Raw genomic sequence first — 27894 nt, forward strand, 5'->3', positions numbered from 1 at the left:
ACCCGGAGAGACTGATTTGGAATATAAAGCTTCCTTTTACTAAACCATCACCTCAGGCTTCAGCACTCAAAATGATTTTAATGTTCAACAACAATAAATCTGTATTTCAGTCAGCGTATGTCTGTATTCATAATGTATGTGTTACAGACACTATCAACAATAAATGCAGGGGCAAACAGGCCTGGTTCCAATTAGCACCTGTCACTCTTCTTTAAAAACTGTCTCAGGAACATCATTTCACTGGACTTGGTAAATATCAGTTAACATATAAACTCCATTTCTCATTCACGAAGTCTTGATGATGATCAATGAAAAACTTATCCTTTCTCCACACTGTGACACAAAATAGTTGGGAAAAAGGGAGCGAGAGAGAGAAAAAGAGAGAGAGAAGTCTTGGTTAAGTGACAGTAAAAAGAGAAAAAACTCTATATAAGAAACCTCAAGCACCACAGAACAGGAACTACATCTAACACAATGAGAGCCCTGTTTCCCCTGAAGTGAGGCACAATATGTTATTGATAAACAGACGACAGGACATAAACCTATATGAACTCAGTAGTAGGCTATGATAGCAGATAAACTGGAGCATTGGCTGTTGGCTGTATCAACAAGTAAAGTACTCAAGCTCAAAGAGAACTGTTAGCTGTCTACACATGCAGCAGCTATGCAACAAAGCATGCATGTACGTTGCTACATAACTGAACAGTACTACACAAGGCAAGGTACACACCACAGACTCAGCCTCTGCAGCATTGCAGACGGACTCCACCACAGCAGTCCCTGATGCTGCCATGCGGACCTCCTCCTGCCCCATCACATGATAGAACACCAGGGGCTGGGCGGCAGTGCCTGGACCCAGCTCTGACGGCCGCAGACCACTCTGGTAGAAGCACTTCGATGTCACCTCTGTTATTCCCTGAAACTGGAGCACAACACAACAGCAGTCAAACATAATGCTCACTGGTCAGGGGTGGGGGGTTGGGGTGGGGGGGTGACTGTGTGTGTGTGTGTGTGTGTGTGTGTTTTATGTTGTGTTGTGTTGTGTTGTGTGTGTGTTGTGTGTGTATGTGTGTGTGTGTGAGTGAGAGAGTGAATGAAAAAGAGAGCCAGAGAGAGGGGGAGAGAAAAAATTCAGAATTCAGAACTCAAAACGTTTTTTTATTCAAGGATTAAGATTTTAGGCATGGCCCATTCTTCCAATCTGTCCTTGCTAATCTACACCAGTAGAGAAAAAGAGAGAGAGAGAGGGCGTGTATGCATGCATGTGTGTGCGCGTGTGAGAGAGAGTGTGAGTGTGTATGTATGAGAGAGGGAGGGAGGGAGAGAGAGAGAGAGAGAGAGTGTGTGTGTGTAAGAGAGAGAGAGACAGTGCGTGTGTGCATGTGTGAGTGCGTGCATGTGTGCATTCACATACATATTCATCACAGCGAGGTTTGTGTGACTGCATACTCACCATACGGTACTGCCTGGAGAGGGAGACGGCGGTGTGCGAGTAGCGCTGCAGCAGTGATCGGCCCAGCCCCATGAAGCGGGCAGCGTCACTTCTCACCGCAGGGATCAGCTGCTGGGGGTCACCTACCAGCACCACCTGCTGGGCTGACCGCATCAGGATGGCCGGCAGGAGGCTTTCTGTTTCCAGGCATGACTCGCAGCTGTCCACAATTATCTGTCGGGCAGGAAAGTTTGCAATGTCAGTGCAATGTGATGAGAGAACACAATGCATCTTTATTAATCCCACCGGAAGTTACTTGTGTATTCTAAGGCTTGTTACTCACACCACAAAGACAACAGACAATAGGCACATTTAAAAATGAGCCAGTCTGCACTGAGTTGCCATTACTGCAACGCCACACACACACATAAAGAAGACTATATGAGTGCCTCTGCATATTGAACATTCATTTATTTATTGGTATGTATTCATTCAAAAAGAAAGCAGTAACCCAGCACTGGTGCAAATGCATGCATGAACTGAAGAAATAAAGTCATACTCACACAAACACTAGATCAAAAGCACAATGACACACACAAACTCTCTGACACTGAAAGCTTCTCCACTCTCTTGCTACCCAAACAAGGGATGAAAATGGCCAAACTGATATTGAATATGCCAATGCTGTCAAACAGAACAATGCTTCATGCAGTAAACAAAATGAATTTGGGGGGTGGAGGGTGGGATTAAAAACCACCCAAACCACAAAAGCGTTAACACTGCAACAAACACAGATTTTTAAAAAATTTTCTGGAAAATCAAGACGCACTTGCATCCTTTCACATATAAACACCCACCTGTTTAATGTTGGTCCCTTTGGCCATGCGTGAGCTGGCAACAGCAGAACAGGTTGCCAGGATGATTTCTGCTTGTTGCAGCTCTTCCACTTCTGCCTCCCTCACCAGCGTATCATAGGCTTGTATCTGCACCACACAGAGAAATGAACCACGTCATTTCTAATTGTGATAATTTTTTCTTATTCTAGTTTATAATGGTCTTCAATCTGCATCCAACAATAAAAGTGAAGTCATTTCTAATCACTTCTAATTTAAACTGAATCACTTTAAAATTATTTGTAAAGTTTCTAATAATCCTGTCTCTGCATCACAGTGAAATGAATAGGTCTATCCTAACCAAAACAAACCTGACCCAAATAATTTTTCTTATTTTAGTGTAGGATAGCCTTTCATCGGAATCACAGGACAGAATCATGTCTAATCGCTTGTAATCTTAACTAAATCACTAAATTTGTTTTTTTACTTTCCTGGTATATATAATGATAGTCATGTACCGGCATCACACAGTCACTTTTGATGTGGCTCAATTTTTCCTGCGTATGAAAGCTTTGTATCTACTTCACAGAATAAGCCGTTTTTTATCTTCCAATTTGTCCTTCTCTGCTGGTGCTCGTCAACAAAGCTGTCAGGTGGCTATACCCTCATACATCCAACCTGTGACATTATCAGCGAAGACATACCTACTCGTCAACAAAGCTGTCAGGTGGCATACCCTCATACATCCAACCTGTGACGTTATCAGCGAAGACATACCTACTCGTCGACAAAGCTGTCAGGTGGCTATACCCTCATACACCCAACCTGTGACATTATCAGCGAAGACATACCTGCTCGTCGACAAAGCTGTCAGGTGGCTATACCCTCATACATCCAACCTGTGACGTTATCAGCGAAGACATACCTACTCGTCAACAAAGCTGTCAGGTGGCATACCCTCATACATCCAACCTGTGACATTATCAGCGAAGACATACCTGCTTGTCGACAAAGCTGTCAGGTGGCTATACCCTCATACATCCAACCTGTGACATTATCAGCGAAGACATACCTACTCGTCAACAAAGCTGTCAGGTGGCTATACCCTCATACATCCAACCTGTGACATTATCAGCGAAGACATACCTACTCGTCAACAAAGCTGTCAGGTGGCTATACCCTCATACATCCAACCTGTGACATTATCAGCGAAGACATACCTGCTCGTCAACAAAGCTGTCAGGTGGCATACCCTCATACATCCAACCTGTGACATTATCAGCGAAGACATACCTGCTGGTCAACAAAGCTGTCAGGTGGCATACCCTCATACATCCAACCTGTGACGTTATCAGCGAAGACATACCTGCTCGTCAACAAAGCTGTCAGGTGGCTATACCCTCATACATCCAACCTGTGACATTATCAGCGAAGACATACCTGCTCATCAGCAAAGCTGTCAGGGTACATGCTGACCAAGGTGTCAAACTGGCTGAAGAGCGTGTCGTATTTCTGCAGGTTCTGGTGGAACCTGGAGGAGGGGTGACGGATGAGGTGATGGAGACCCAAGGCCTGCTGTTCCACGTCAGTGCTCTGACTGTCCACCGTCAGCGCCATGGGCGGAGTGGTCCCCCCTGGCACGGGGTAGTGCCGCTCCTCCACCCACCTGTCGTATACCCGCACCACCCGGGGGCACGCTTTGCCCAGGAGTTGCAGGTGGGCTGGCGAAATGTGACGTTATGACTGAGCTTTATCACACTGATGATTAACTTATCTATAATCTTATATGTATCATACATATATCTCTAATTAAATGCACACATAACGCCCACCCCCCCACCTTCGATGGTGATACTTTAAATCACAAGCACAACAATTTCATTGACACTTTAATTAAATCACAAGCACAACATTTCTCTGAACTACTCCTGATCACACCCATTAAAGAGAAAAAAAACAAATTATGTCAATATTCATTAGATTATGAAGTTCTTTATTTTCACTTAAAAAAAAATCAATTCTACAACTTTCACACACCCCTACAAGAAAAGGGGGTGGGGTGGGTGTGAAGGGGTGGGGGCGGGCAGAAACATGGGCGTATTTCAATCCTATGAGTCACAAGCCCAACAATCTTCTCAGTCATTATCATTTGAAATAGAAATGGTGCCTGTTTTAACTTTTTAGACAAACAGAATTCATTAAAAACATGTACACACACAAACACATCAGTGGTTGAAATGCCCTCACATTCATGAGCAAACACAAAGCAACACTTGACCCAACGACAAACAAAAAATAACCCCCCCCCTTTTTTTTTTCCTTTAGATTTCAGAAAAAGACCCAAACAGATAGCAAACAGCCCTTCCTACCTGCCAGACCGTCCAGAACAGCGTCAGAGCTGGCACACATCAACACCTGACCATGGGCTGCCTCAGTGCTGACAGGGTGGGGGGTCATACGATTGCGCTGGACAAACAGGCACGCCAGTTGAACCGCTGTCCTTGATTTGCCGCAGCCTGGGGGGCCCTGGATCACCGTGAATGGCTGCTTCAGCGCCATCTGTACCGCTTCCTTCTGCTCCCCACTCAAGTGGCCGTTTGCCTTGCTCAGCAGGTGAGCTACATCTGACTGGTCAACTGTGAAGACAGTATCAGACGTTGGTGAGGTCCTTTCAAAGTAAATATTATCGCCCCCTTGCCTGCCGAACATTTTAACAATTTTGTCATTCCTGCGTGCTGAGAAAAAACTTGAGGTTTCCATCTAAGAAAAAAAAAGAAAAAGAAAAAAAAGTGCACTACTTCCTCAAACACAAACATATCTGCTTGAAATTTTGCATGATGCTTGCACATACACTCTACTTGAAGCAGATGATAGTTTTTATCATAATTGTATTCCATAACAGGCTACTGTTCTTTTTAAAAGAATTTTAATGAAATCAAGTGGTTAAAAATTCTCTGCATCACAAATAATTCCAGTATTTCCAATCAATTTCGTTTCTGGAGGGTGCCTGTGGGGCAGCCAGCTGTGTGTTGGCATCCAGCCAACAGATACTGCCCTCCTCTCCCTCCTCTGCTGGAGGCAAGCTTGACTGACCACCACTCTCCTCATCCCCCTTCCCATTCCAGCCACACATGTAGAGTGACAGTGCTTGTGCTGCCAAATAGTTCATGTTCACTGTCATTGTACTCATGGCCTGCTACAGACGCAGACTGATCAGTCAATGGCACAAAACTTTACATCACTGTTACTTTCACTTTTGTGTCATGGAGTGGGTTTTGACAGGCTGTTATCATCATTAACCAGACATGCACCTGAATTATCACCCTCACCACTATACAGACTTTCTTCCCCACTGTCCATATCTTTCTGAGTGTTTGCTGAGCCATGCTGAGCCAATTCTAGGTCTGTAAATGTTCAAAAATAAGCTGAGATCTGTCTTAGCTAGACACTATTTTGAACAACCATGTCTGCAAGTGATTTCAGAATTTACTAATGCCTGAGTCATACAGTGCAGACCGTACAAGGCCAAGGGATGTAAGAAGACAATCTTCAAATATTCTAGAAAACATGGACAAACACAGGAGGTAGTTTCCCTTTAATCATCAACTGTGATTTGCCAATGAAAATTGGATGCGAGATATATGTTTTAAAGGCGTACAGCAGAGCAACAAAAGGGACATAAGTCTCATGTCCCAAGGTAGGCAACTGGTTAGTTTAAGCAAATTATCAATAATTAGCCATAATAAAAATTACTGATCACAAATTTACAAAGCAGTTTCCCCAGCTATACAAGATCCAAAAGTAAACAAATATCATTGCACAGGACATACAATTACTATTTTGTGCCACCCTGATCTCATTAGTCAGAGCTCTGCAGTCAGGGGGCTGCCCTTGCCAAATTTCTTTTACTTTTGTAAGCAACCCACCCCCACCCCCAAAAGAATCTTCTTGCAAGGGGGATTGTGAGGGTGGGGGGTGGGTGGGAAACATTTTGGAAGCACCATGCATGTGGCCACAGCACTCTACTGAAGAATAGAGGAATTTCATGACTTTCAAATTGCATCCAAAAGAAAAATCGAAGAACCAACACACTGAAATAGTTATACAGCTAAGACCATGCAATGTATCAACTTACTGTTGTTGACTGGCATGCGGCCAACAGCAATGTCTCTGGCCAGACGGGAAGCACTGGTCAGGCACGCCACACTGTACTCCATTTGCCTGTGCGTCACATATTATACAGAAATGTCAATACACAGTTTAAAGCTTAAACTGATAATCAGTATATCAGAAAGCAGTCATGATGATCCATAATATCCCCCTCCCTAAGACTATTACCACTTCTGTGAACACCCTTAAAATTACAGAATGAAAGACCCTCCTCAAGACAAAACAAATCAATGAAGACTAGCAAACCTATAAACAGAGAACACAGTTACACACAGAACTTGAGACTGACTGCACGCAAAACCTTTTTTTTCTTGCCACCTCCATTCCAATTTGTCAAATCATTCAATATGATTAGACATACAAAATAAGTAATATACCACTTATAAGAAACCAACCACTAATTCATGGCTTACAATGGAAAATTGTGCACAGGATTCAATTTACTGGATAAATAAAAACATCACAAGTCCTACATTACAGTAACACATGCTATCATGAATTAGAGAAACAGCACACAAGTTGAAACCAGCTGGTTAGTGCTACCCGTCAACCCACATAAAGGTACAATGAAAAACAGAGAGAAATCCATGTTCTGGAACCAACCTGAAGAGAGCGGGTTTGGGGATCACTTCCACAGTGCATGCCAGCTGAGCTGCTGTGGAGGGATCCAGCAGGGAGGGTGGCACCTTGGCAGAGGAGTTGAGGAGACGAAGACGAACGGTGACATTCCCCTTGGGGTCTGGCTTGACCCCCACCACTACACAGTGTCCCACCCAGCTCCCTGCAGCCCCCACCTTCATCACGGCTGTCACCGCGCTGTCCACCTTCCCCTCTCCACCCATCTCCACCCCTTTGTAACGCACACACAGTAAGTCCATAGGTGCTGGTATCGACTCTGCCAGACCGAACGGCTGAAGCTCCTCATGGGCCTGACTTCTGGAGAAGAGGTGTCTCTCCTTACAGAAGGCCTGGCTCAGAGAGAACTGTCCCAGCACCCCAGCCTCAGTGCCTGCAAAGCCCATGAACTCGTTGCTCCACTGGATGGTGATGTTGTGCACGACAGCAGATTCTCCACTGCACACTGCCGTCTCTGCAGCCTCCAGAGCCAGGACAGGCATCCACAGCTGCTGGTAATGAGCTTCATCTCTGCAGGTGTTCGGGATGCTGGCACCTGACCCAGGTGCGGTGAAGCAGGACGAGGGGTCTCTGTGGTGCTCCACACAGACGTCCAGGGTGGGGGTCAGGCTGACCAGCTGTAGCTGGGGGGCCAGCACGCCCCGCGTCACGCCTGCAGACACCTGGGCCTGCACCATCATGCTGGTGTGCACTGCCAGGGAGAACTCCGTGAACTGGTGCAGAGGGCGCCCACTGCTGGCCTCGGAACTCACATCCAACACGTAACGGCCATCCGTCGAGGCTTCACGCACATGACCCTGAAAAGTAATTGAAAATGATTTGGTTTAAATTTCAAATTTTCAAAAAAATCAAGAACAATTGTCATTTGATTCCAATAAATTTCAAATAATGAAGTGACCCTCCCTCTAATCTTGACCTCTATGCTTTCAATCAGAGCACTTTATTTGTGAATACAATCAGGAATATTACTTGTGAGGACTTAGGCTGGAAGTATATCACGATGGACAGACAGACACATACAGAGGTAGACCAGAATAACATAAAGCTGAAATAGACAATAATAATAATAATAATAATAATAAGTATATTCATATAGTGCTCTTTAACATCTCAAACTGCTTTACAATAACAGTATATATACACATCAGTCAGATGCAAAACACACACAAATCCCTGACCCATATGAACCAGAGGAAAAAACTGAAAAAAGAATATGAGACACAAACCGACAAGGTGTGTGTGTTTGTGCTTCACTTACCTGCACCTCCATAACAGTGGCCACCTGCTTCTGCTCGTCATCCTCACGCACAGCAGCCAGCAGTTTTTGCCACTGGAAGGGGGGTATGAAGCTGACAAATCGGTCCGCACACAGTTCAACGCCGGTCAGCGACCCCCCACTCTTGGCTCCCTCTGTGTTGTAGATTCTCTCCTGCACTGTCAGCTTCACCTGTACAAAGCACACCTGCTGTTATATGTGATCATTTATGGGTCAATGGAGCAAACCTTCATGTGTAAAAGATATCAATGAATTCACTTTTTCCTTTTCTTGGGTGGGGCACGGGAAATACACCAGTACTGCACCCCAAGTTTTCTGAGGACACAATGCTGCGTAGCTGAGGCTGTGATCATTCTTGATGGTACTTAGTTTGTGTTCATCCTTTCTAGACTCACACTTCATATTTCATCATGTGTTCACCCTTGTGAGAATTTACAAAAAAGTGAAACACTGTAACACAAAACAAAAAATCTAAGGCTCCACTGTGCAGTCCATTTGGAAGCAATGGCCAACAGTGCAGGACCATACCCAGAAAGGGTCTCAAAGTAAAAACTATTGTTTATCGTTTTATAAAATATCACAAGGGCCAACACAACCTAAAATATAATAATGCAAGTGTGAGGGTCCCCCCCCCCTCCTCATTTCTGTTAATGTTTTACACAAAACTACAGTAGGCTCTTAAGGCCTGATCAGCACGCTGGGTTTATGTATGTGAAGATCAGGCATCTGCTTTTTTTATTTATTTATTATTTTTTTACAGCAGATGTGGTGTAGAGTAGCTAGATCAGTCTGCATGCTTTGACACCTTCTTGAAACTAAAACTGTCTTACTCTTCTTCAGCATTCCAAGGCCAACTAAAACTGCTGAGTACCCAGCTTACCTGATCAGCGTCAGCAGACAGGGAGGGTGGAACGGAGGGACCGAAGGCTGTGAAACTGACAATGCAGTCCTGCTCCTGAAGGCAGGGGAGGTGAGGGAAGCACAGGCGCATCCCCTCCTCCTCCACCTTCTCCACCACAGGGAACAGGGTCAGGGGGTGGGACTGCAGAGCAGCGGCCAGCTGCACTCTCATGTCAGCTGTCGTGAAGCTGTCGACCCTGTGCTGGGTGCGGTTAGCAGTGGCCATGAGCTGGGTGATGTCCTGCTGGGTGTATGGACAGGGCTGGTCACCCACCATGGCCCACACTAACCGCAGCACCACGATGCTCACGTAGCTTCGCAGAGGGCTCGTCATGTCCGTCAGGCATGGCAGGTTGTGACTGTAGTGGCCTGGATGACAGGGAACAACAAATGCATGTATATCAAGGCTGTACCAATAATTACTTGTGTTTTTAAGTATATTTTTCAAGGTCAACAGTAAAAATAATAAATATGTTTTAAATCTACAATAATCTGATTCATGTTTATACCCTTGATCTACTAAAATGGTAACAAAACATGGAATTCTTTCCCCTCACACCTCCTCCCCTGCCCTCCCCACCAATCAGACCACAAGCAGCTGCCCTCCCCCCCCGGCACCTTACCTTGATCGAGGGGATCCACATCGCCGGAGCACACCCAGCGTTGCTGGGGGAGGAGGCGGTTCAGAGCCTGCCTGGCCACTAGGGTCTGGGGGTGGCCCAGCGGTGACACCACGCCCTTCTGGATCAGGTGGGTCAAGCCCTGGGGCGCTGCTGCTATCATCTCCTGCCACACACTGCTCACGATGTTGAAGTGGCTCCGAGGCTCCACCTCATGGTGACGCATGTAGCCAAACACGCACATGCACACCATGCGGCAAGAGCACACCTGCACAACAAAAGAGCAGTACCTGAGGTGAGAAACCCTCCAGTCACTGCTTAATGGATCCATACCAATGAAACAAAACAAACAAAAGTAACAACTTTTACATTTTCTCCAGAACTCCTACCAGGCTCTGAGCAGACTGGGATCCATACGATGAAAATTCTGTGCTTTTTTTTTTTCCTTCTCCAAAAGCTGAAGATACTATCTAAACTGAAAATACTTAAAGAGCTCCTGGCATCTACACAGGGGAATGGTCAGACTGATGATAAAAACAAGACAAAATGAATTTCAGAAAAAAACATTTTGTGAATAAAGATGAACACATAACAAACAGAATGAAAATGAACACACAAACAGAATGAAGATGGAACACCAATCAAACAAGAGTTTCTCTGCCTCACAGTGCACAGCCATACGAACCTGGGATCCCTCAAGGAAGGGCTTGGTGAGTGTGACGGAGTTGATGGCATCAGCAGCATACTGGGACCTCCACACCTCCAGCTTCTGTCTGTTGGGCTGGCGCTGCTGCAGCAGGGGGGTGCACTGAGGGAACGCCTTCAGCAGCTGCCCTGCCACCTGGTGGTTGGCCATGATCAGGACCTCCTGAACTATCTGGTGACCTCTGGGGGCTGTCATCTCCATAGGGCCCAGTTCTGGGTCCAGGTGGGCATTACCTCTGCGCAGCTTCTTCTGCATCATGGCGATCTGGAAGAGCACTAGAATGCAGCTGTTGAGGTAGTCGTTCTCTGCTCCCTCAAAGTCATCCAGGATTCTGTCCACCTCCTGGAAGGAGAAGCGATGTTTGGAGTTGATGATGGAGGGGCGGACAGAGGTCTGCACGACATGCCACTCGTCCCCGTTGCCAGCCACGGTCATGAAGACAGACAGGGCCCGGCGGTCCTGGCCAGGCACCAGGCTGCATAGCTCGCTGCTCAGTCTGGGGGGCAGCATGGGGACCTGGTCACGCCCCACTGGCAGCAGGGAGGCCCCTCGCTGCGCAGCTTCCTTGTCCATAGCAGACCCTGACTTGACAAAGCCAGTCACGTCAGTGATATGCACACACACCTGGTATGACAATTCAGAGACCTGGTCGATGCTGAAGGCAACCTGAAGGTCTGTGGCCTGAGCAGAGTCGATGGTGAAGGACCAGGCCTGTGTGAGGTCCATGCGAGTGTTGGGCGACTCGGCTGGCAGAGTGTTGCTGATGAAGGTGGATTTCACTTCATTCACCACCTGCTCATTGAACCCCACTGGTACATTATGTTCAATATCTACAATTTTCTGTGCAGAGGTCAAGGTACTGCCCACTGGAACGATACCCACCACTACCCCTAAAGGATGATAGAAACCTGGCAGCCACTTGAGGTATCTGACTACAAACAGTTTATTATCAGCAGAGCCTGCTTCCACTTTCTCATAGTGGCTAAAACTCAGGGTCTTATCGGCACTCAGGCGGTAAACACAAACACAACCAGTCTTCACCTGAAGGAAGTGTTTCTGAAGAGTGACGTTGTATATACATGGGGTTCCTGGTGTCACAGGGATAAGCAAGCTTGTGTTCGTACTGTCAGCAGAACACACAAAGGTACGATACTGATGGTCCACGGCTCTCTGCAAAATCCCAACGACTCGACCTTGTACAGACGGTTTTCCCTGGGTCATGTCCACTGCTGTTGGCAAAACCTCCACCACAACTTCGTCTTTATCGAAAGCTCGTCCACGATGCAGTAATCCATTAACCTCAATCTCCTGCACAGAATCTGACTGGCTGATCACTTCTGCGACACAACTGTCTTCTTTCATGTGGATGATGCATCGCTTGTAATGATCAGGTTCATTATGCAAAACAGCCTGCAGAGTTTGTTCTGTGTAGTTATAGAACTTGGTGACTGTTTTGGTGTCTTTGTCCTCATCAACATAGATCTCAGCATCACTCTCAAACTCTTTGCCTGCAGTGGCTGCCTGTAGTAGCTTCCTTCTCTTGACCTCATTGGCCAGCTCTGGGTCATAGGTCACCAGTGCCTGCCCCTCCTCCTCCACCACCCTGATGCACTCCACTTTCAGGGGCAGCAACACATCCTCGGCAATCATCTCCCTTGCCAGCTGCAGCAGAATCTCATCTGCTCTGATGGGGAAGTCGGCAGCTTTGAATTCCTCAATGACAGGTTTAGTGAGCTTCAGCTTGCCCAGAGGCTTTAAGGGAACTCGCTTCAGTGGTGCCAGCGGGGTGGGGCCTGCAACTGTGCCCAGGGCAGGGGCCCGGACAGGAGGAGGCGCAGTGAAAGCTGATGGAAGTCCAGTGAAAGCTGGGGGAGGGACGGAAAGAGATGGCGGAGGGGCAGAGAAAGATGGCGGAGGGGCAGACAAAGATGGCGGAGGGGCAGAGAAAGATGGCGGAGGGGCAGACAAAGATGGAGGAGGGGCAGAGAAAGATGCTGGCAAGGAAGCAGCATCACCAGCACCAAAGCCGTGTCCTTCAAATGCACTGAAGCTGGGCCTGTCACCTGCCCCAATGCTGTGTCCATCACCTGCCCCCAAAGTGGGTCCGTTACTAACACTGAATGTGGGCTCCTCCTCATCCACATACACCTCTCCCTGAGGCACACTGTCCCTGTTGCGGTGCATGGAATACTTGTCTGACATAGGCGGAGGGCTGGAGTCAGTGGAGCGTGGAGAACTGGTGCCGCTACACAGCTCTGTCACTTCCTTCAGCCTTTGGCCGATGGGAGACAACTGTAGCTCCACCACCTGCCACACACACACAGGTAGGCAGTCAGCACATGAGGGGTCTGGTCAACACATGGCAACAACAAAGAATTCAACACATAAATCATACAGTAAGCACACTTCACCTCTTGCTTGATCAGCAATCTCATAATACTTGTTGAAAGTAAAAACTCTACATCTTCTGAACTTGAAATCTCAGGGTGAAGTGTACCACTGCCTTGAGTAGAAACTTGCCATTCGTCTGTAACTACTCTTATCAATCATAAATAATCCAATGTGTCAATGCTTGATCCAACACATATACATTACAATTATTTCGTCAAATATGTCAAGATACACATGTGATCTCATCAACATTAAAATATCTCTACCTCTAAAAAGAACGTGTTTGATGCAGCAATTCCCGAGTCCTTCTCATTCATGCATTTGGAATATTTTTTGTCTTAAAAAAACAACAACATATTCCTTACTCTGCCCTTTCTCTTCTGAAAAAACAAAACAAAATGCTAGTCACCTGGCTCTTAATGTTGTCGTAGCTCATGTGCGATGGGCGAATGCTGCGCATGTTGTTGCAGTGCTTGAGGAAGGTGCGCCAGATCTGGATGCACTCCCCGATGGCACAGAGGGCCAGAGGATCTCCCACCACCGCCACCAAGGACTTGGTGCGGGTCAGGGCTGTGTTGAGCAGCTTGCGGTCTGACAGGAAGGCAAAGTCCGTCACTCCCCCGACGGTCTCGGCCTCAATGAGGGCTTTGGCCACATGCTTGCTGTGCAGCAGGTGCCTGGTGCGCACTGTGGTGATGAACAGCGCCCGGAACTCCTTGCCTGCAATGCCAACGGCAGTACAGTGAAAGGTTGGGAACACCTGACAATAAAATTCACCTGAGTAGTACCTGTCTGTTTTGTCTTTGAAGGGTTGGGAACACCTGACAATAAACTTCACTTTATACCAGTCTGTCTTTTTGGGTTTTTTTTCTAACCTGGAACTTCTTGCCTGCAATGCCAACCGCAGTACATGAAGGGTTGGGGACAAAGGACAATAAACTTCACCTGAGTAATACCTGTCTTTGAAGGGTAAGGAACACCTGACAATAATCTTCACATAGTACCTGTCTGTCTTGTTTTTTTTTGTTTTTTTACCTTTGTTAGTTCAGCTGACACTGCCTGTCCTCTTATCTTTTGTTGCTGTATACATGTATGAACAGATGTGTGTTTCTTTGTTAGCGTCTAGGACAGCGTTGTTGTTTTCATTTTTCTCCCTCATCTGTGTATGTGCGAATGTGTTCTTGTCTTTTAGATATATATATATTTTTATATATATATTCTTTTTCAAAAATGCGTAACATGTTTTAAACAACTGAAACAGTAATATGTAAATGTTTTTAAAAGAGAATAATAATAATATAAAAAAAATCACCTAGTAGTACAAGACAATAAAACAGAGTCAATAGGATTTCGAGCAATGAAATTCAAAGCTTAAAACAGTAAGAAGATAAACAGCACATAATCACACACGTGTACTTAAGCTTACCACATGCACACACGACAGTCAAGCGACAAAGACAGACAGTGAGAATTCTGTGTGTAGCTGTGAATAAAGTAAAAAATAAGATTTATTACCCTGAATATTTTGCACAGGTTCCACACTGACTGAGCGTAGGTCTGAACGGTGATGACGTTTGAGAGAGCTGCGTATCTGTTTCACCTGTCAAGAACAATAAAAGAGATAAGTATAAATAACAACTGAAGACGTGAGCTACATCAGCGTCATTTTCATCATCTCAAGTGAAATCGGATTCTTAATCAAACAATTATGAACTGGTTTTCCATCATGGTTATGCTCCTCTTTTTTTTCTCTCTTTTTTTCTTTCATAATAATTCTCCCCACCCCCTTTTGCTTTCACTGTCCTTTTTCCCATGCTGTCAATGTCAGAGTTAGGCATTACCCCCAAGTTACTCCCTTCCTGCCCCCACCCCCACACCAAAGCCAGGCTCATTCTGCCCAAGTCCCAGCATCAAAAAGGTCTCTGTTAATATCATGTTGCCATAGTGCCCCATAGCAGAAGAGAACCTGCACTGCCTCGGAGTCACTTTGGTGATTCCTATTCTTACCGATTTAATACATGCAGGACATCATCTACTACACTCACTACTGATGACAATGAGAGTTCATCACTACTGATGACAATAAATGTTCAGTCTCTAGACACAGTGAGCACCTCACTTGGACAGGAGTGACCACCCCATATCTCTCCCACGAATCCCTCGAGTCTGCCAACACCCAGGACTTTGACCGTCATCAGTCGATGACACAAACGACTTTGTTACAGCAGTTTCTACCGGTGTTATGTGCCCACATTCTTTTATGTATGTTTCAATGAATATCACGTAGAGACAGAGATAGACTGTTTATGAGTATATGATGCAATGAGAAACGAATTACGAAGGTTTTGCGTCATGTAAAGTGCTCTGAGCAGTATTTCTGAAGAAACGCGCTATAGAAATGTCCATCATCATTATTATTATCATGTCCACTCAAACTGCGCACCAACTCTCTCTACACAAACCTGGTCAAAGTATGGCGAGATGACACCAATTTCTTCCGGAGCCACTCTGCCCCACTCACGGGGCCAGTCATCCAGCAGACTGATCACTCGCTCCACCACTTCGGAGCACTCGGCCAGGTTGACATAGGAGGTGCTGTCAGGCTGCTGCTCCTCCCGCCCCAGCACAGCATAGAACTGCAGAGGGGTCAGTTCCACCACAGATGGGATGCTGCCACCGGCCGTCAGGTTGTCGGGGCCTCCATAGAACACAGCGGAGATGAAGCGCAGAATCTCCATCTGTGAATGGAACAGAAAAAACAGAATTTTACGTACACTATCAAGAAACAGCCACTATCACTGCAACTTTGACATCCTTCAAGAAGAAAAAGAAGTCTTGGAGGAAAAGCCAATTTATGAAGAAGACAAATATCTTACAGGACCAGCTAGTTTATGAACCAACCTCCCACATCAAAAAAACAAACAGGAAAAACTAGTTTATGAATAAGACAAAATTTATCTTGCAACCCTGTCCTGAATCTTCTCAAATCGCTTCATATTATGGCATCAACAACTTGCTTGTTTTCCGAGAATATTTGAGGCAAGATCAGAAAAGAACAAGGATGACTCAGATGTGATGACCACATTTACATATGATGAAAGAAGTGGCAGTGTTTACCTTTGTGCGATAGTTGATGCTGAGAAAGATGTTGAGTGGGTTGGACACGGACCTCTGCTGCAGCTGGTGACTGAAGTTGGAGTAGTATTCGTACAGTCTCTCCAGCATAGACATCCCAAAGTTCTGCCGCCGGGCTTCTGCACTGTACACCTGCAAGTCAACTTTACCATATAGTGGACTGGGGGGTACAAAACCAAACCAAACTGATATTAGGCTTCTGGATTGTAGACCTACAAGCCAATGCTACTGGTTTGTGGACTGAGGGGTACAAAACAAAACCCAACTGATATTAGGCTTCTGGATTGTAGACCTACAAGCCAATGCTACTGGTTAGTGGACTGAGGGGTACGAAACAAAACCCAACTGATATTAGGCTTCTGCACTACACACCTGCAAGCCAACTTTACTGGTTAGTGGGCTGGGAGGTACAAAACAAAACCTAACCGACATTAGGCTTCTGGATTGTAAACCTACAAGCCAATGTTACTGGTTAGTGGGCTGGGGGGTACAAAACCAAACATAATGCATCCTGTTTTTCTGCACTGTGTACCTGCAAACCAACTTTTCTGTTTATTGGGTGGGAGTACAAAGCTAAGCCTTATGCCATCAAGCTTAAGCAAAAAATTCACTCAGAATTTTATGCCATCAAGGTTGCAAAAAATCTCTGAGAATTTATCACTAGTATCTTGTGAGAAAAACAACAAGTTCTAACAGTCACGACATAACAATATATGAAAGCTTCAGAGAGTATCTGACCCTAGCACTGAAATATTTCCAGTGATTTTTAAAATTTTTATGTGTATCAAGTGCAAGGTATCTGTATTACTGATGAGTTTATGTTTTAGTCTTTAACTGGTTGACTTAACAGTAACGTACACGGATCAGCGATTACAGAATCCAATTCCATTCAAAATTATGTTCAAATACAGTAACATGTACATTGTTGAGCTCTTTTTTCTGCTCTTGCAGAGATCCATGAATGGAAGACTTCCAGTTTATTTTCTAGAGGACAGCCCTTCATTATTGGCATACCTTGGGACTGATCTGCAGATGGTCTCCTGTTAGAACCACACAGGTTTTGTCTGTGGCCAGGGTCAGAGGCATGACTGTTTCACACTCCAGGGCTTGAGCAGCTTCATCAATGAAGATGTGGGTGAAGGCTCCCTTCAGGTTCATGCTGGTCAGGCGAAGGGACATCTCCACAGTGGTCACCACGATGCGGTACTGGGTCAGAGCGTGGTACTTGGGCATCTCAAAGGAGGACCCATCAGGGGAGTAGCAGCAGTACTTTCGTGAACCCTCGGGAATGCTGATCAGCCGACGGTCCTTGGACACAATACGCAGCAGTATGGTGTTACCTTTGGAGCTCCGACGCAGGAACGGGTCCAGGTGTTTGGTGATGTACAGGTCTGCAGCACTGCACACACATTCCCACCGCAGTAGATATTAGACACTTTCACTTTGTTAAATTGAAAGGAAATCGAAGTATGTCCCACAGAAGCAGATTTTTTTTGACACTTTCACTTCATAAAAAGAAAACGAAAATCAACGTCTGACATCATCAATTTAAAATGTTTGTTCATGTACCCTAGAAAAAAAAAAAAAAAAAATCAATGTACATCATTACCATTCTTTACAGGTTTGTAAACCCCTGCCACCAGATGTAGACTATCTGACAGACCAAGCTGATTTTCAGGTGGATAAAAACAAGACAAGTCAATACACCAATAAGAAATTGGCAGTTAACTTGTTCAGCACTCAAATATTTTCCGTTTATTTGTTTATAAGTCTCGCCTTGCTTCAAGAAATCATCCAATCATGAATATTCTCGATAAGAATCACTGGAAGCAATCTTACAAAAATTGGTGATAGAATCAAAAGAAATAGAAAAACCAAAACTGCCTTTCCAACTACCTTGTGATAACACTTTTCGACCTAAAGTCTTCTGCCACATATACTAAACAATGAAATCTTTTTTTTTTCATGCTTTTATTGAATCTTGATCTGGAGACTCAAGAGCTGGTGCTGCCTTTAAACCCTTAACTCTGCTGAACCTTATTGAAATGAGAACAGTGTGACAAGAGTTCAAAGTGCAGTTACAACTTAATGGCGTTTTTGATTATGCTGATCAAAAGTAATGAAGTCCCGAGAGAAAGAAATCCAAAAATAGATACAGAAAGGTGACTGACATCCTGACCCGAAGACCACATCTGTTCTCAGTGAGATGACAGCCCTTCACTGGCAAGCATACTCATCAGCAGCAAAGGGGTTAAAGGTGAATCAACACTTAACAGTAAATGCAGGTAAAACTTGGAAAAAAACAAAAAAGCAAAGGAAATCATCAGTGATAAAAAGTTACCTGTTAGACTGTGCACAGATAAGGATCCTGGCATCATGTCTTTCTCTCAGTAGCACCATTGCTGCTTGAGCCAAGGTCTCAGTTTTTCCTGTCCCGAATGGTCCATACATGATGAAAGGAGGCGTGTAGCCAGTTCTCTCTGCCAAAATGTGACGGACAGCTTTCAACTGGTCTTGGTTCAACAGTCGAGATCTGCAAAACCGCAACGACATGATCTCTTGTTGTCTTGATGCAAACAAAACCATAATAATAAAAGATAAATATATCAGGAATCAACAAAACCATACTGAATTTATATATTTTTAATCAAACACCACCAATGGCAACTGATTATGTCAATCTGGATTCAAACAAACACACACGTCCACTGATCAGAAGACTGAGGACTAAGAGACACACATTATTCATAAATAAAAATTCAGCTATAACTGGATAATGTCTGAGATATGTAGTATTTCCTGATCCAAAACACAAATCATCTGATCACGAAACTGAAAAATAAAAACAGGCTTAAAAAATACATAAACGTATCTCACCTCACAAATTAAACACAGAGCAAGAATCAAGGCAAGGCAAAAAAAAAAAAAAAGACAAAAAAAGTCGATAAAGCAGAGCAAGAATCAAGGCAAGGTGACAGAATGGAGAAAACAACTACAGCAACAAAACACACACCAAAAACAGAGTAACACTTACGAAATTTTGAGACTATGCTGCTCATTAATGGCAGGGTTGATCTTGGAGATGTCTGGGAAGACGATGTCTGTGTTATCCAGAGCGTCCAGCGCGTAGTGCATATTCATGAAGTGCATGCGGTTGATCTGGAACTGCACCTCCACCTGACAGACAGACCATGAGCCAAGATGAATGACCTGACTTTCCTCAGCACTGTCAAACCTGCACAGGGATTACCAGACCTGTGCACCCCTCAACTAACCTTTTCAGTACTGTCATAACATTCTGCAGTATATTTCACTGGCTTTCAGTACTTTATCACATTCGATCAATACTGACCATTGCTTGCTCTCTCTCTCTTTCTCCCCATCCTCCCTCCCACTCTCTCATAAAAGAAAAATGTTTATCTTGCAATATTCAATAACCATTTTCATGTTGGGAACAAAAAATATTTTCTGTATTCTAGATTGTTGAGAAATTGGATTTTGGTTTATGAAATCAGATTTCCGTATTTCTCTCTTTTTTTTTCCCCCCCAGTGACAAATACTGAAAAATATGGGGGGTGGGGGATGCCAGATCTGGATTACCCCCCACACCTCTCCTTTCCCTGACATTATTTCCTCTGCTCCAAGTAACTACACCATGGTCAGTAGAATAATATATAACAATTCACTTAGAGCATATTTTGTGTCGAACTTGGACAAAAACTGTTTCTAAGCCATCCAAGTAACACATGAATGATCCCAAACACAATACATATCAGTTCCATTTCAGCACATTATGTGTCAAACTTGGAAAGTAATGGTTATCTAACCAGCTTCAAGTTTCAGTGCTTTGTCTTTTAACAGTTTGCACCAATTCGTAAGTTCAAAAGAAATTGTTTATCATATTACCAAAGAACAGATATTCACTGCAATGATCTGAAAATGATATAAACAAGACAACATAAAACACAGACTGTTCAACATGCTGAGTCAAATACTGCTGTTCTTTATCAGGTGTTTTTGGTCTGAATGTTTCATACCACCCATTGGTCTTCAATCCACTTCAGTTCAGCAAAAACCTTTTTATTTACACAGTAACACCCCCCACACACACACACCCCCAACACACACACACACACACACCAGAAAGCAGCAAAATTTCATACCTCCACATACATCCCCGCCTTCAGTTTCAGTTCCCGCACACAAACTGGTGAGACACTGACGAAGACATAGTCTTTGCCTTTCCCTTCAATCAATGCTTCATACACCCGGTATTTGTCATCAAAGTCATGACGGGTCAGAAGCACAGAGCGAACGCTGGTCAGGATCAGTTGGCCTGCTCCCGTGTCTTCTGTCAGATTGTCTGTGAGAGGCAGTCGCAGGAACAGTTCTCCGTGACGACTGTGGAAGGGGGTCTGCTGCTGCTCTGTGGCCATTTCTTCTTTGACCTCAGCCATAATCACCATGTTGAAACTGGGAAGGCAAACAAAATAAATCAATGATGATCAGCAAGTGCCCTCATTTTTGTTGTTAAACTGAACGTTTCCCCATAAAATAATTGGAACATTCTACTAATCATGATACATGTTCATGGACAATGAAGGTCATCTAAAAATATTAACTCCTTCCAGACTATTGAATAGGCATGCTAATTCTTCAAAATTTAACTTTCAGATGGAACCAACAATGCAGAAGTGGTATGATCTGTAACACAACAGGACCTGCTATTGTTTTAGGTTTATAAATCCCTTCTCTTATCATCATTATAAGCAGATCTGTAGAAGCAAAATGGAATCATTCAAGCATACTGACAGAACAAATCATGATTCAAATCAAACGACAATTTGAGTTCAATAATTTACAGTCACTATTTGTGTATACACCAAAGCAGGACCATTGAGACAGCCAGGACCATTTGAAACCAAAGTCTCTTGATGAATCATTTTTGAGTGAACAAATCAAAACCAAGCTAATAAAATGAAGGCAATGCCATTGTTGTTAGCATGTCAGACATCTCATACAGTCTGATGGATAAATGTAAACATTCAGCAAGTTCTGTTTATCATTCTGAAGAATCGGGGTTCCCACGCCTGTGACCAAAGTTCCACACCTTTTCCAGACCAGACTGAAAATGTTCCATACAAACACAAAGCCAAACTGACTCAAAAATGTGTCTCCTACACCACTGACAAGAGACTGACAGATTCCGCAGTATCACAGTTCAATGTTCAGCACTTCTTTTTCTTGATTGTCTGTTTTTCCAAAAGTTTCCAGACCCAGATGTACAAAAACATTTTTTTAAACACTTTTCCAACCTTGGAAACGGTTCTCTCTATTTTCCAAGACCTTCCCAGACGTTCATGACTCTGTACAAACGCTGGCAGACTGTGGACAAAGACGATGACCCACCTGCTGATGAGCTTGTGACGTGTGATCTCCTCCAACTCCAGTAGGCGGTGCATCTTGTGCACATAGTTGTGCTGGTTCAGCTCTCTCACACTGTCGTGAGTCACCACAGCCTCTGAGCTGGGCTCCTTGTAGGTCTGATTCAGTTTCAGTGTGAAGTCGTCGTAAGTGTACTGGTATGGAATCACCTGCCGGTTCTCTCCAGTCCAGCGGTCAAACGCCAACTTCTGACGAAGGTCCTTCACCTGTTGTGACATTTCAGATTCCAAAGACAGATTCATTCATTGTGCTGACACTGATGTACAGATGTACATTCACTTTCTGTCTGGCGCTTGTGCCTCTCTTTCCTATTTCTCTCTCTCTCACACACCTAGCCCAATAAACATGCAGCTCCAGAGGCTTATGTGTACCACACACAGAATGAACCTGTTGCAGCTAAAACTACTGGTTGTTTTCTGTACAAAAGTTTCACAAGAAGCCTACCAGGACAGGAAAAAACACCTATTATCAACACCACATTGCCACCCTACTAACCAACACCCTACAACTGTATCACCCCACTGACCAACACACCAACACCCAACAATACAACCACCACACTGAGCACACACCAACATCCTACAATACTACAGCACTCACCTTGTCATGCACGCTCTTCTGTCCCAGCTCGACGTTCAGCTTCCTGACCAGCACAGGCTTGGTGCCAAAGTCAAACACGACCCACTGACTATAGGATCCGAACATGCCTCCCGTAAAGTGCACCTTCACCCTGTAGCGGCCGCGGTCTTCGCACTGATCCCCAGCCATGATCTGGTGCTTGCTGCCATCACTGGTCTGAAGGTGGAAGTGCAGGCGGGCGCTGTGGTGAAGGAGGGCCACCCTCTCCAGGGTCATCTGCACAAGTCACCAGTCACAGTTTTCAGCTTCCATTTCAAGGAGTCAAAGTGTGCCAACTGATCAATACAGGCTACACCGCATCCACTTCGAAAAAAATAGTGTATATCTATCTATCTATCTATCCATTTATCTCTCTCTCTCTCTCTCTCTCTCTATATATATATATATATAATAGAGAGAGAGAGAGAGAGAGAGAGAGAGAGAGAGAGAGAGATCCATTTAAAGCTACACCACATATCGCTTAAAAAATAACAACAACACATAAATGTATATAATTATATATAAAGTAAATAAAAATAGGTTAATAGATTCTTAAAAGGCATCATTGACAAACACATAAAAGCCTACTCACAGGTACAAGTGACTGTGGGAGTTGCAACCCACAAATACACAAAGAAAGCAATGAAAAGTATAGTCTTTACACATATAATTTTTTTAATTTTCATTTGTTGTTATTATTATCATCATTTTTTCATTTTATCTTTTTTTTTTTTTTTTTTTTTACTCAAGGCCTGACTAAGCGCATTGGGTTATGCTGTGGTGTAGCGTATATGGATTTTTCCGAATGCAGTGACGCCTCCTTGAGCTACTGATACTGATACTGAGAAAAAAAGAAAAGATACTGTGATTTAAGAATGATTCACTTGTCATACAATGTTTATGTCATAATACAGCCATAAAATATTTATTTCTGATGTCTCTCTTTCTCTACATATTTTTTTCCCTTTAATCTGATTTGAAGGTTCTATTAATAAATATTTTTTGCCAATATCAACCAGTGATCCTTTTACAAGAAAAGAATATAACTTTTATCAGGAAGGTTAGATCACCTTCTCTGTAATATTTTTAGAATTAATTAAACTGGCAAGTTTTATCGAAGCACCTGATTTAGTTAGTTGGAGCACATATCTTCTGATCTTTTATCAGTCCATGAACACAACTAAACAAATGTAATACACACACAGAAATATAGTAGTGAGTAATAGTACAACAATTCAACAAATGTAATATACACATACAGCTACTTCAAGTATCTATCCACAAACAGCATGTTTAGTTCAGAGAACTCTCCTAATTACGTAAACTAATTACAAAAATATGACAAGTACATCTATCCACAAACTGTCAGATTGTCAAGTTCAGAGAACTCTACTAAATTACATAATTACACAAATATGACATGTACATCTATCCACAAACTGTCAGCATGTCAAGTTCAGAGAACTCTCCCAAATTACATAATTACACAAATATGACATGTACATCTATCCACAAATTGTCAGCATGTCAAGTTCAGAGAACCCACCCGAGTTTGCAGGGTGAAGGACCAGACCAGCGCTGTGTTTTTCTCTTGCCGGAACTCAACCAGGGGCTGATCACAGTCAATCTGGACTCCAGACAGTGTCTCCGATATCTGCCCACATAATCCATTCCTGCTATAACAAAATAAGAAAATGAAACGTAACTTATCTGAACAGGCAAGTTTAACTCATTACTGTTTATTGCCAGGAGAGAGAAATCACATTTGGTACATCAAAGGACTGTTGCTGTGTCTACTGCTGATGTACAATTTTCTGGCAAATCTTGAATCAGAAACCAGTTATGCAATAAGCTCTTTCAATCTGATTTGGTTGTGTATGTAAATTTTTTGTGACTGCATATAGTTCATGTACTTTTCACAACTACGGCCATCCTCATTTTCATATCTGTGCGACTGCTGTTTTTGTTAACTGACGATAAAACTTAGAAAAGGGGCAGAAAATGCAGAGACGCTGTCTTTTAGGTATCTCCCCAGGGAGAGCACGTTGCTACACTAAGAGTGCCACCCATTTTTTTGTGTGTATTTTTTTTCCTGCATGCAGTTTTATTTGTTTTTCCTATCGATGTGGAATTTTCTACAGAATTTTGCCAGGAACAACCCTTTTGTTGCCGTGGGTTCTTTTACATGTGCCAAGTGCATGCTGCACACGGGACCTCGGTTTATCGTCTCATCCGAATGACTAGCGTCCAGACCACCACTCAAGGTCTAGTGGAGGGGGAGAAAATATCGGCGGCTGAGCCGTGATTCGAACCAGCGCGCTCAGATTCTCTCGCTTCCTAGGCGGACGCGTTACCTCTTGGCCATCACTCCACAATTGTGTGTACTGTTTAAGCGCGTTGGGTTACGCTGCTGGTCAGGCATCTGCTTGGCAGATGTGGTGTAGCGTATATGGATTTGTCCGAACGCAGTGACGCCTCCTTGAGCTACTGAAACTGAAACTGTGTCCTGTTGAACAATAAAAGATTATGTAAACCATGTGTATCCACAGAACTCAGACACAGACACGTACCTCAGTGACCCTGGAGTCGGCAGCGTTGTAGCGCTCCAACAGCTGCTCCATGTAGGAGAACATGTTCTGTTCCTTGGCCAGAGTGCGCTTCATCTGGCGCCACTCGAAGCGCTCGTTCCACTCGTCAAGCTCCTCCTGCGTGTGGGCGTACTTGCACAGGTTGAACATGTCTGGGACGTGTGAGTACGGACACCGACCACCGTCCATGTGTCTGTGGAGGGACATAAAGGTATATGGTTGTGTCCCATTAGAAGGGAGGTATTTATTCTGCAGTAATTAAGTAGGTAATAAATAAGGGGTGTAGTGAATACGGACACCGATCACCGTCCATGTGTCTGTGAAGGACATAAAGGTACATGTTTGTGTCCCATTACTATATACTATGATAATAAGGGAGGTACTAAATAAGGGATGCACTTTCTACAATAAACGAGGTACTAAATAAGGGATGTACTTTCTATAATAATAATTACGAATGTTTTATATACTAACATAATATGGGAGGTACTACATACAATGATAATAATACAACTATACTACAACAATATGGGAGGCACTACATAAGATAATAACAATATCATACTATAATAATGAAGGAGGTACTATATACTATAATAACAATAAAAATAATAACAATGGAGATTGACTCTCCCACCTCCAAGACAGATAGCTTGTGTTTACAGTGTAAGAGATACACACAAATATACACACATTCTAGTACTAAATCATGAGCATAAATTTAAAAAAATCAGAAAAATGTACCAATAATGAATATTTAATTACAAAAGCTTCAGAAGTATCACTCAAAATAAATTCATGCCACAGCACATGACATACCAAACACAAACAAGATGTATGTATAAAATACATATATAACACATTTATCTGCACAGAAACAGAGCCATAAGCCTGGCTTTGGTTTGAAACAGATTTTAACTGGAACATTCCTTTTTCAATAAACATGAATGTAAACACAAAAGGGTTAAATCATTAAAAAAAAAAAAAAAAGAAAGACCCCCCCCCCCTAAAAAAACAAAAAACAAACAAAAACCACACACACAAAACGAAGCTCATCTTTGTTAAAAACAAATCATGCCTCTTTTTTTTTTTTTTTTTTTTTTTTTCAAATGAACTCACACACACACACACACAAAATATGACCTTTGAAAAGACAAAAACAGAAGAAAGAACAAAAAAGAAAAAGCAAAACAAAACAAAGGAAACTGACCTGGAGCAAAGGCTGAGGTTACTGCCTTGTCCCCACGGAGGCTGACGGAAGTTCCACTGATGGTCCTTGTCGGAGTTGACATTGAAGATGTGCTTGTCAGAGGCACAGTGCTCCTCCCACTGACGCTCGCTGTTGGACTGCACGGAGCAGTAGCGGCAGTAGTGTGCGCTGTTCTGCAGGTCTGTGGGCAGGCGCACCTGCACTATGGGGGGGACCGCCTTGACATTGCTGGCAGTCACCACTGAATCGCCCTTGTTGATTTTGGCCAGCTTGGTGTCTTCCAGGCACTGCTTGACCACATCTTCTAGCTTCGTCACTGTGCAACACATGGAGACAGGTTGACAAATGCATAATGTATCAACAACAATGAAAACTTTCTTCTATTTACATGATCAGATAGTCTGGATAGGAAGAATATTATATATCATATTTCATTATATCACATTTTATTACATTATATTATATACTACTATATGTTACATCACGTTTTATTACATAACATCTGCTAAGTAGATGTGGTGTGGTGTACATGGATTTGTCCGAACGCAATGATGCCTACTTGAGTAACTGAACTGAACTTGTTAAATTACATTTTCTTTTGTTATGATCTACACCTGCACTATCAAAAAATGAACACATACAATAAACTATTTACTTTCAGCTACTGTGGTGGCCTACCTTTGTTCTTGGCCATCCAGAACCACAGCTCTTTCTCCTCCTCGCTGTGAGCAAACTGACAAGGCCCCTGGCCAACGTACTGGCACTTCTTCTTCTGCTGGATGAAGCGGCACACAGCAAAGTTCAGGTTGCGGGGTATCACCGACGGCAGGCTGCGCAGCTCTCGATAGATACCAACAATCAGGAACACCTGAGTTTGGACAGAGACACAGCCTATCTTCATTAATGATGGTAACAAGATTCTACTGTAAGTTGTAATGTGTTACGTAGATTAATATTTGCACTGAAAGTATCAGATCCCAAAAGTACATGAGCACACACAAACACAGGGAAAATATCTTTTATGTTTTATTTCTCATCCGTTGCTTGCTCCCAGTTCAATCAAGGACATTCACAGACTAATCCTTCTGCCATCTGTCACCACATTTATGAAGGAAGTGTTGCACATCCAACTGAAAACATTCAAGTGCTGACAGTCTCTAACCTCTACCTCTGTCTTATTTAAAAAGAATCAAAAGTTATCTTAATCATTCAAAATTCAAAACATTACTTCCATCCATGCACAGACAGAAGCGAAGTCCCAGGTATATGCACAATCTGACAGCTTTTCAAGATCAGGTTCACATGAACTGTGCATTCTTGACATGTTTTCTCAGGTACCTGAGGCAATCCCCCTTTCACAGTTTCAGACACAGGTGACAGTGTCACCACCTTACCCTCTTGATCTTGAAGTTGCTGTGGCCTTTGACGCATCGGTTGCTGGTGTTGTCCTCCAGACTGCGGGTGCCATTGCTCCAGCACAGACCACAGAACTCGCGCACGGTGTAGGGCACCTTGGGCAGCTGGCTGTCTGGCTCCCCCGCAGTTCGGGTCTGGGTTTGAGGGGCAGGGCCCGAGGCTGCTGGGCCAGCAGGCATGGACTGTGGGGGATTGGTTCCACCCACACCCTGCTGCTGTGGCAAACCAACATACAAACCCTTACGCCATGCTGTCTGCTGCTGCTGAACAGTCAAATCCAACAAACAGGGCTGTGTGAGTTGTCAGGGCATGTAAAAGCATTAAAAAAAAATCTGTAAATCCCCCACTGGTATCTGCATCACATGCATGTGAATGTTTATTGTTTCAGGTTTATTTGCATTATATAAATACATGGGCACAACTGATGAGGACCTCCAACCAAGAAAATGAGTTTGTCTTTTTCACAATGAGAGGGTGGGAAGAAAGATATAGTGAGAGAGATAGAAGAGACAGATAAA

The 27894-nt window shown here is 43.8% G+C and overlaps 1 protein-coding gene across 3 annotated transcripts in view; it reads right to left on the reverse strand.

The window, feature by feature from the left end:
* LOC143279534 (3'-5' exoribonuclease HELZ2-like) overlaps positions 1–27894 on the reverse strand; it is a 65764-nt gene that overhangs the window by 9696 nt on the left and 28174 nt on the right. For 2 of the 3 annotated variants that reach the window (XM_076583604.1, XM_076583617.1), the window contains 26 exons: positions 27355–27591; positions 26639–26828; positions 25961–26276; positions 24733–24943; positions 23709–23816; positions 22145–22399; positions 21509–21750; positions 20263–20572; positions 19134–19276; positions 18441–18632; positions 17114–17498; positions 16082–16231; positions 15427–15702; positions 14480–14564; positions 13374–13684; positions 10553–12880; positions 9871–10135; positions 9228–9616; positions 8330–8518; positions 7039–7868; positions 6401–6486; positions 4635–4901; positions 3706–3986; positions 2290–2415; positions 1454–1666; positions 731–922 (listed from right to left, as the gene is read on the reverse strand). In XM_076583604.1, the coding sequence (XP_076439719.1) occupies positions 731–922; positions 1454–1666; positions 2290–2415; positions 3706–3986; positions 4635–4901; positions 6401–6486; positions 7039–7868; positions 8330–8518; positions 9228–9616; positions 9871–10135; positions 10553–12880; positions 13374–13684; positions 14480–14564; positions 15427–15702; positions 16082–16231; positions 17114–17498; positions 18441–18632; positions 19134–19276; positions 20263–20572; positions 21509–21750; positions 22145–22399; positions 23709–23816; positions 24733–24943; positions 25961–26276; positions 26639–26828; positions 27355–27591 (8577 nt within the window). The remainder of the gene's footprint in view (positions 1–730; positions 923–1453; positions 1667–2289; positions 2416–3705; positions 3987–4634; positions 4902–6400; positions 6487–7038; positions 7869–8329; positions 8519–9227; positions 9617–9870; positions 10136–10552; positions 12881–13373; positions 13685–14479; positions 14565–15426; positions 15703–16081; positions 16232–17113; positions 17499–18440; positions 18633–19133; positions 19277–20262; positions 20573–21508; positions 21751–22144; positions 22400–23708; positions 23817–24732; positions 24944–25960; positions 26277–26638; positions 26829–27354; positions 27592–27894) is intronic. The other variant, XM_076583612.1, reaches the window with a different exon arrangement.

The sequence above is a fragment of the Babylonia areolata genome, chromosome 1, assembly GCF_041734735.1.
Source record: "Babylonia areolata isolate BAREFJ2019XMU chromosome 1, ASM4173473v1, whole genome shotgun sequence".
NCBI classification, from domain to species: domain Eukaryota; kingdom Metazoa; phylum Mollusca; class Gastropoda; order Neogastropoda; family Buccinidae; genus Babylonia; species Babylonia areolata.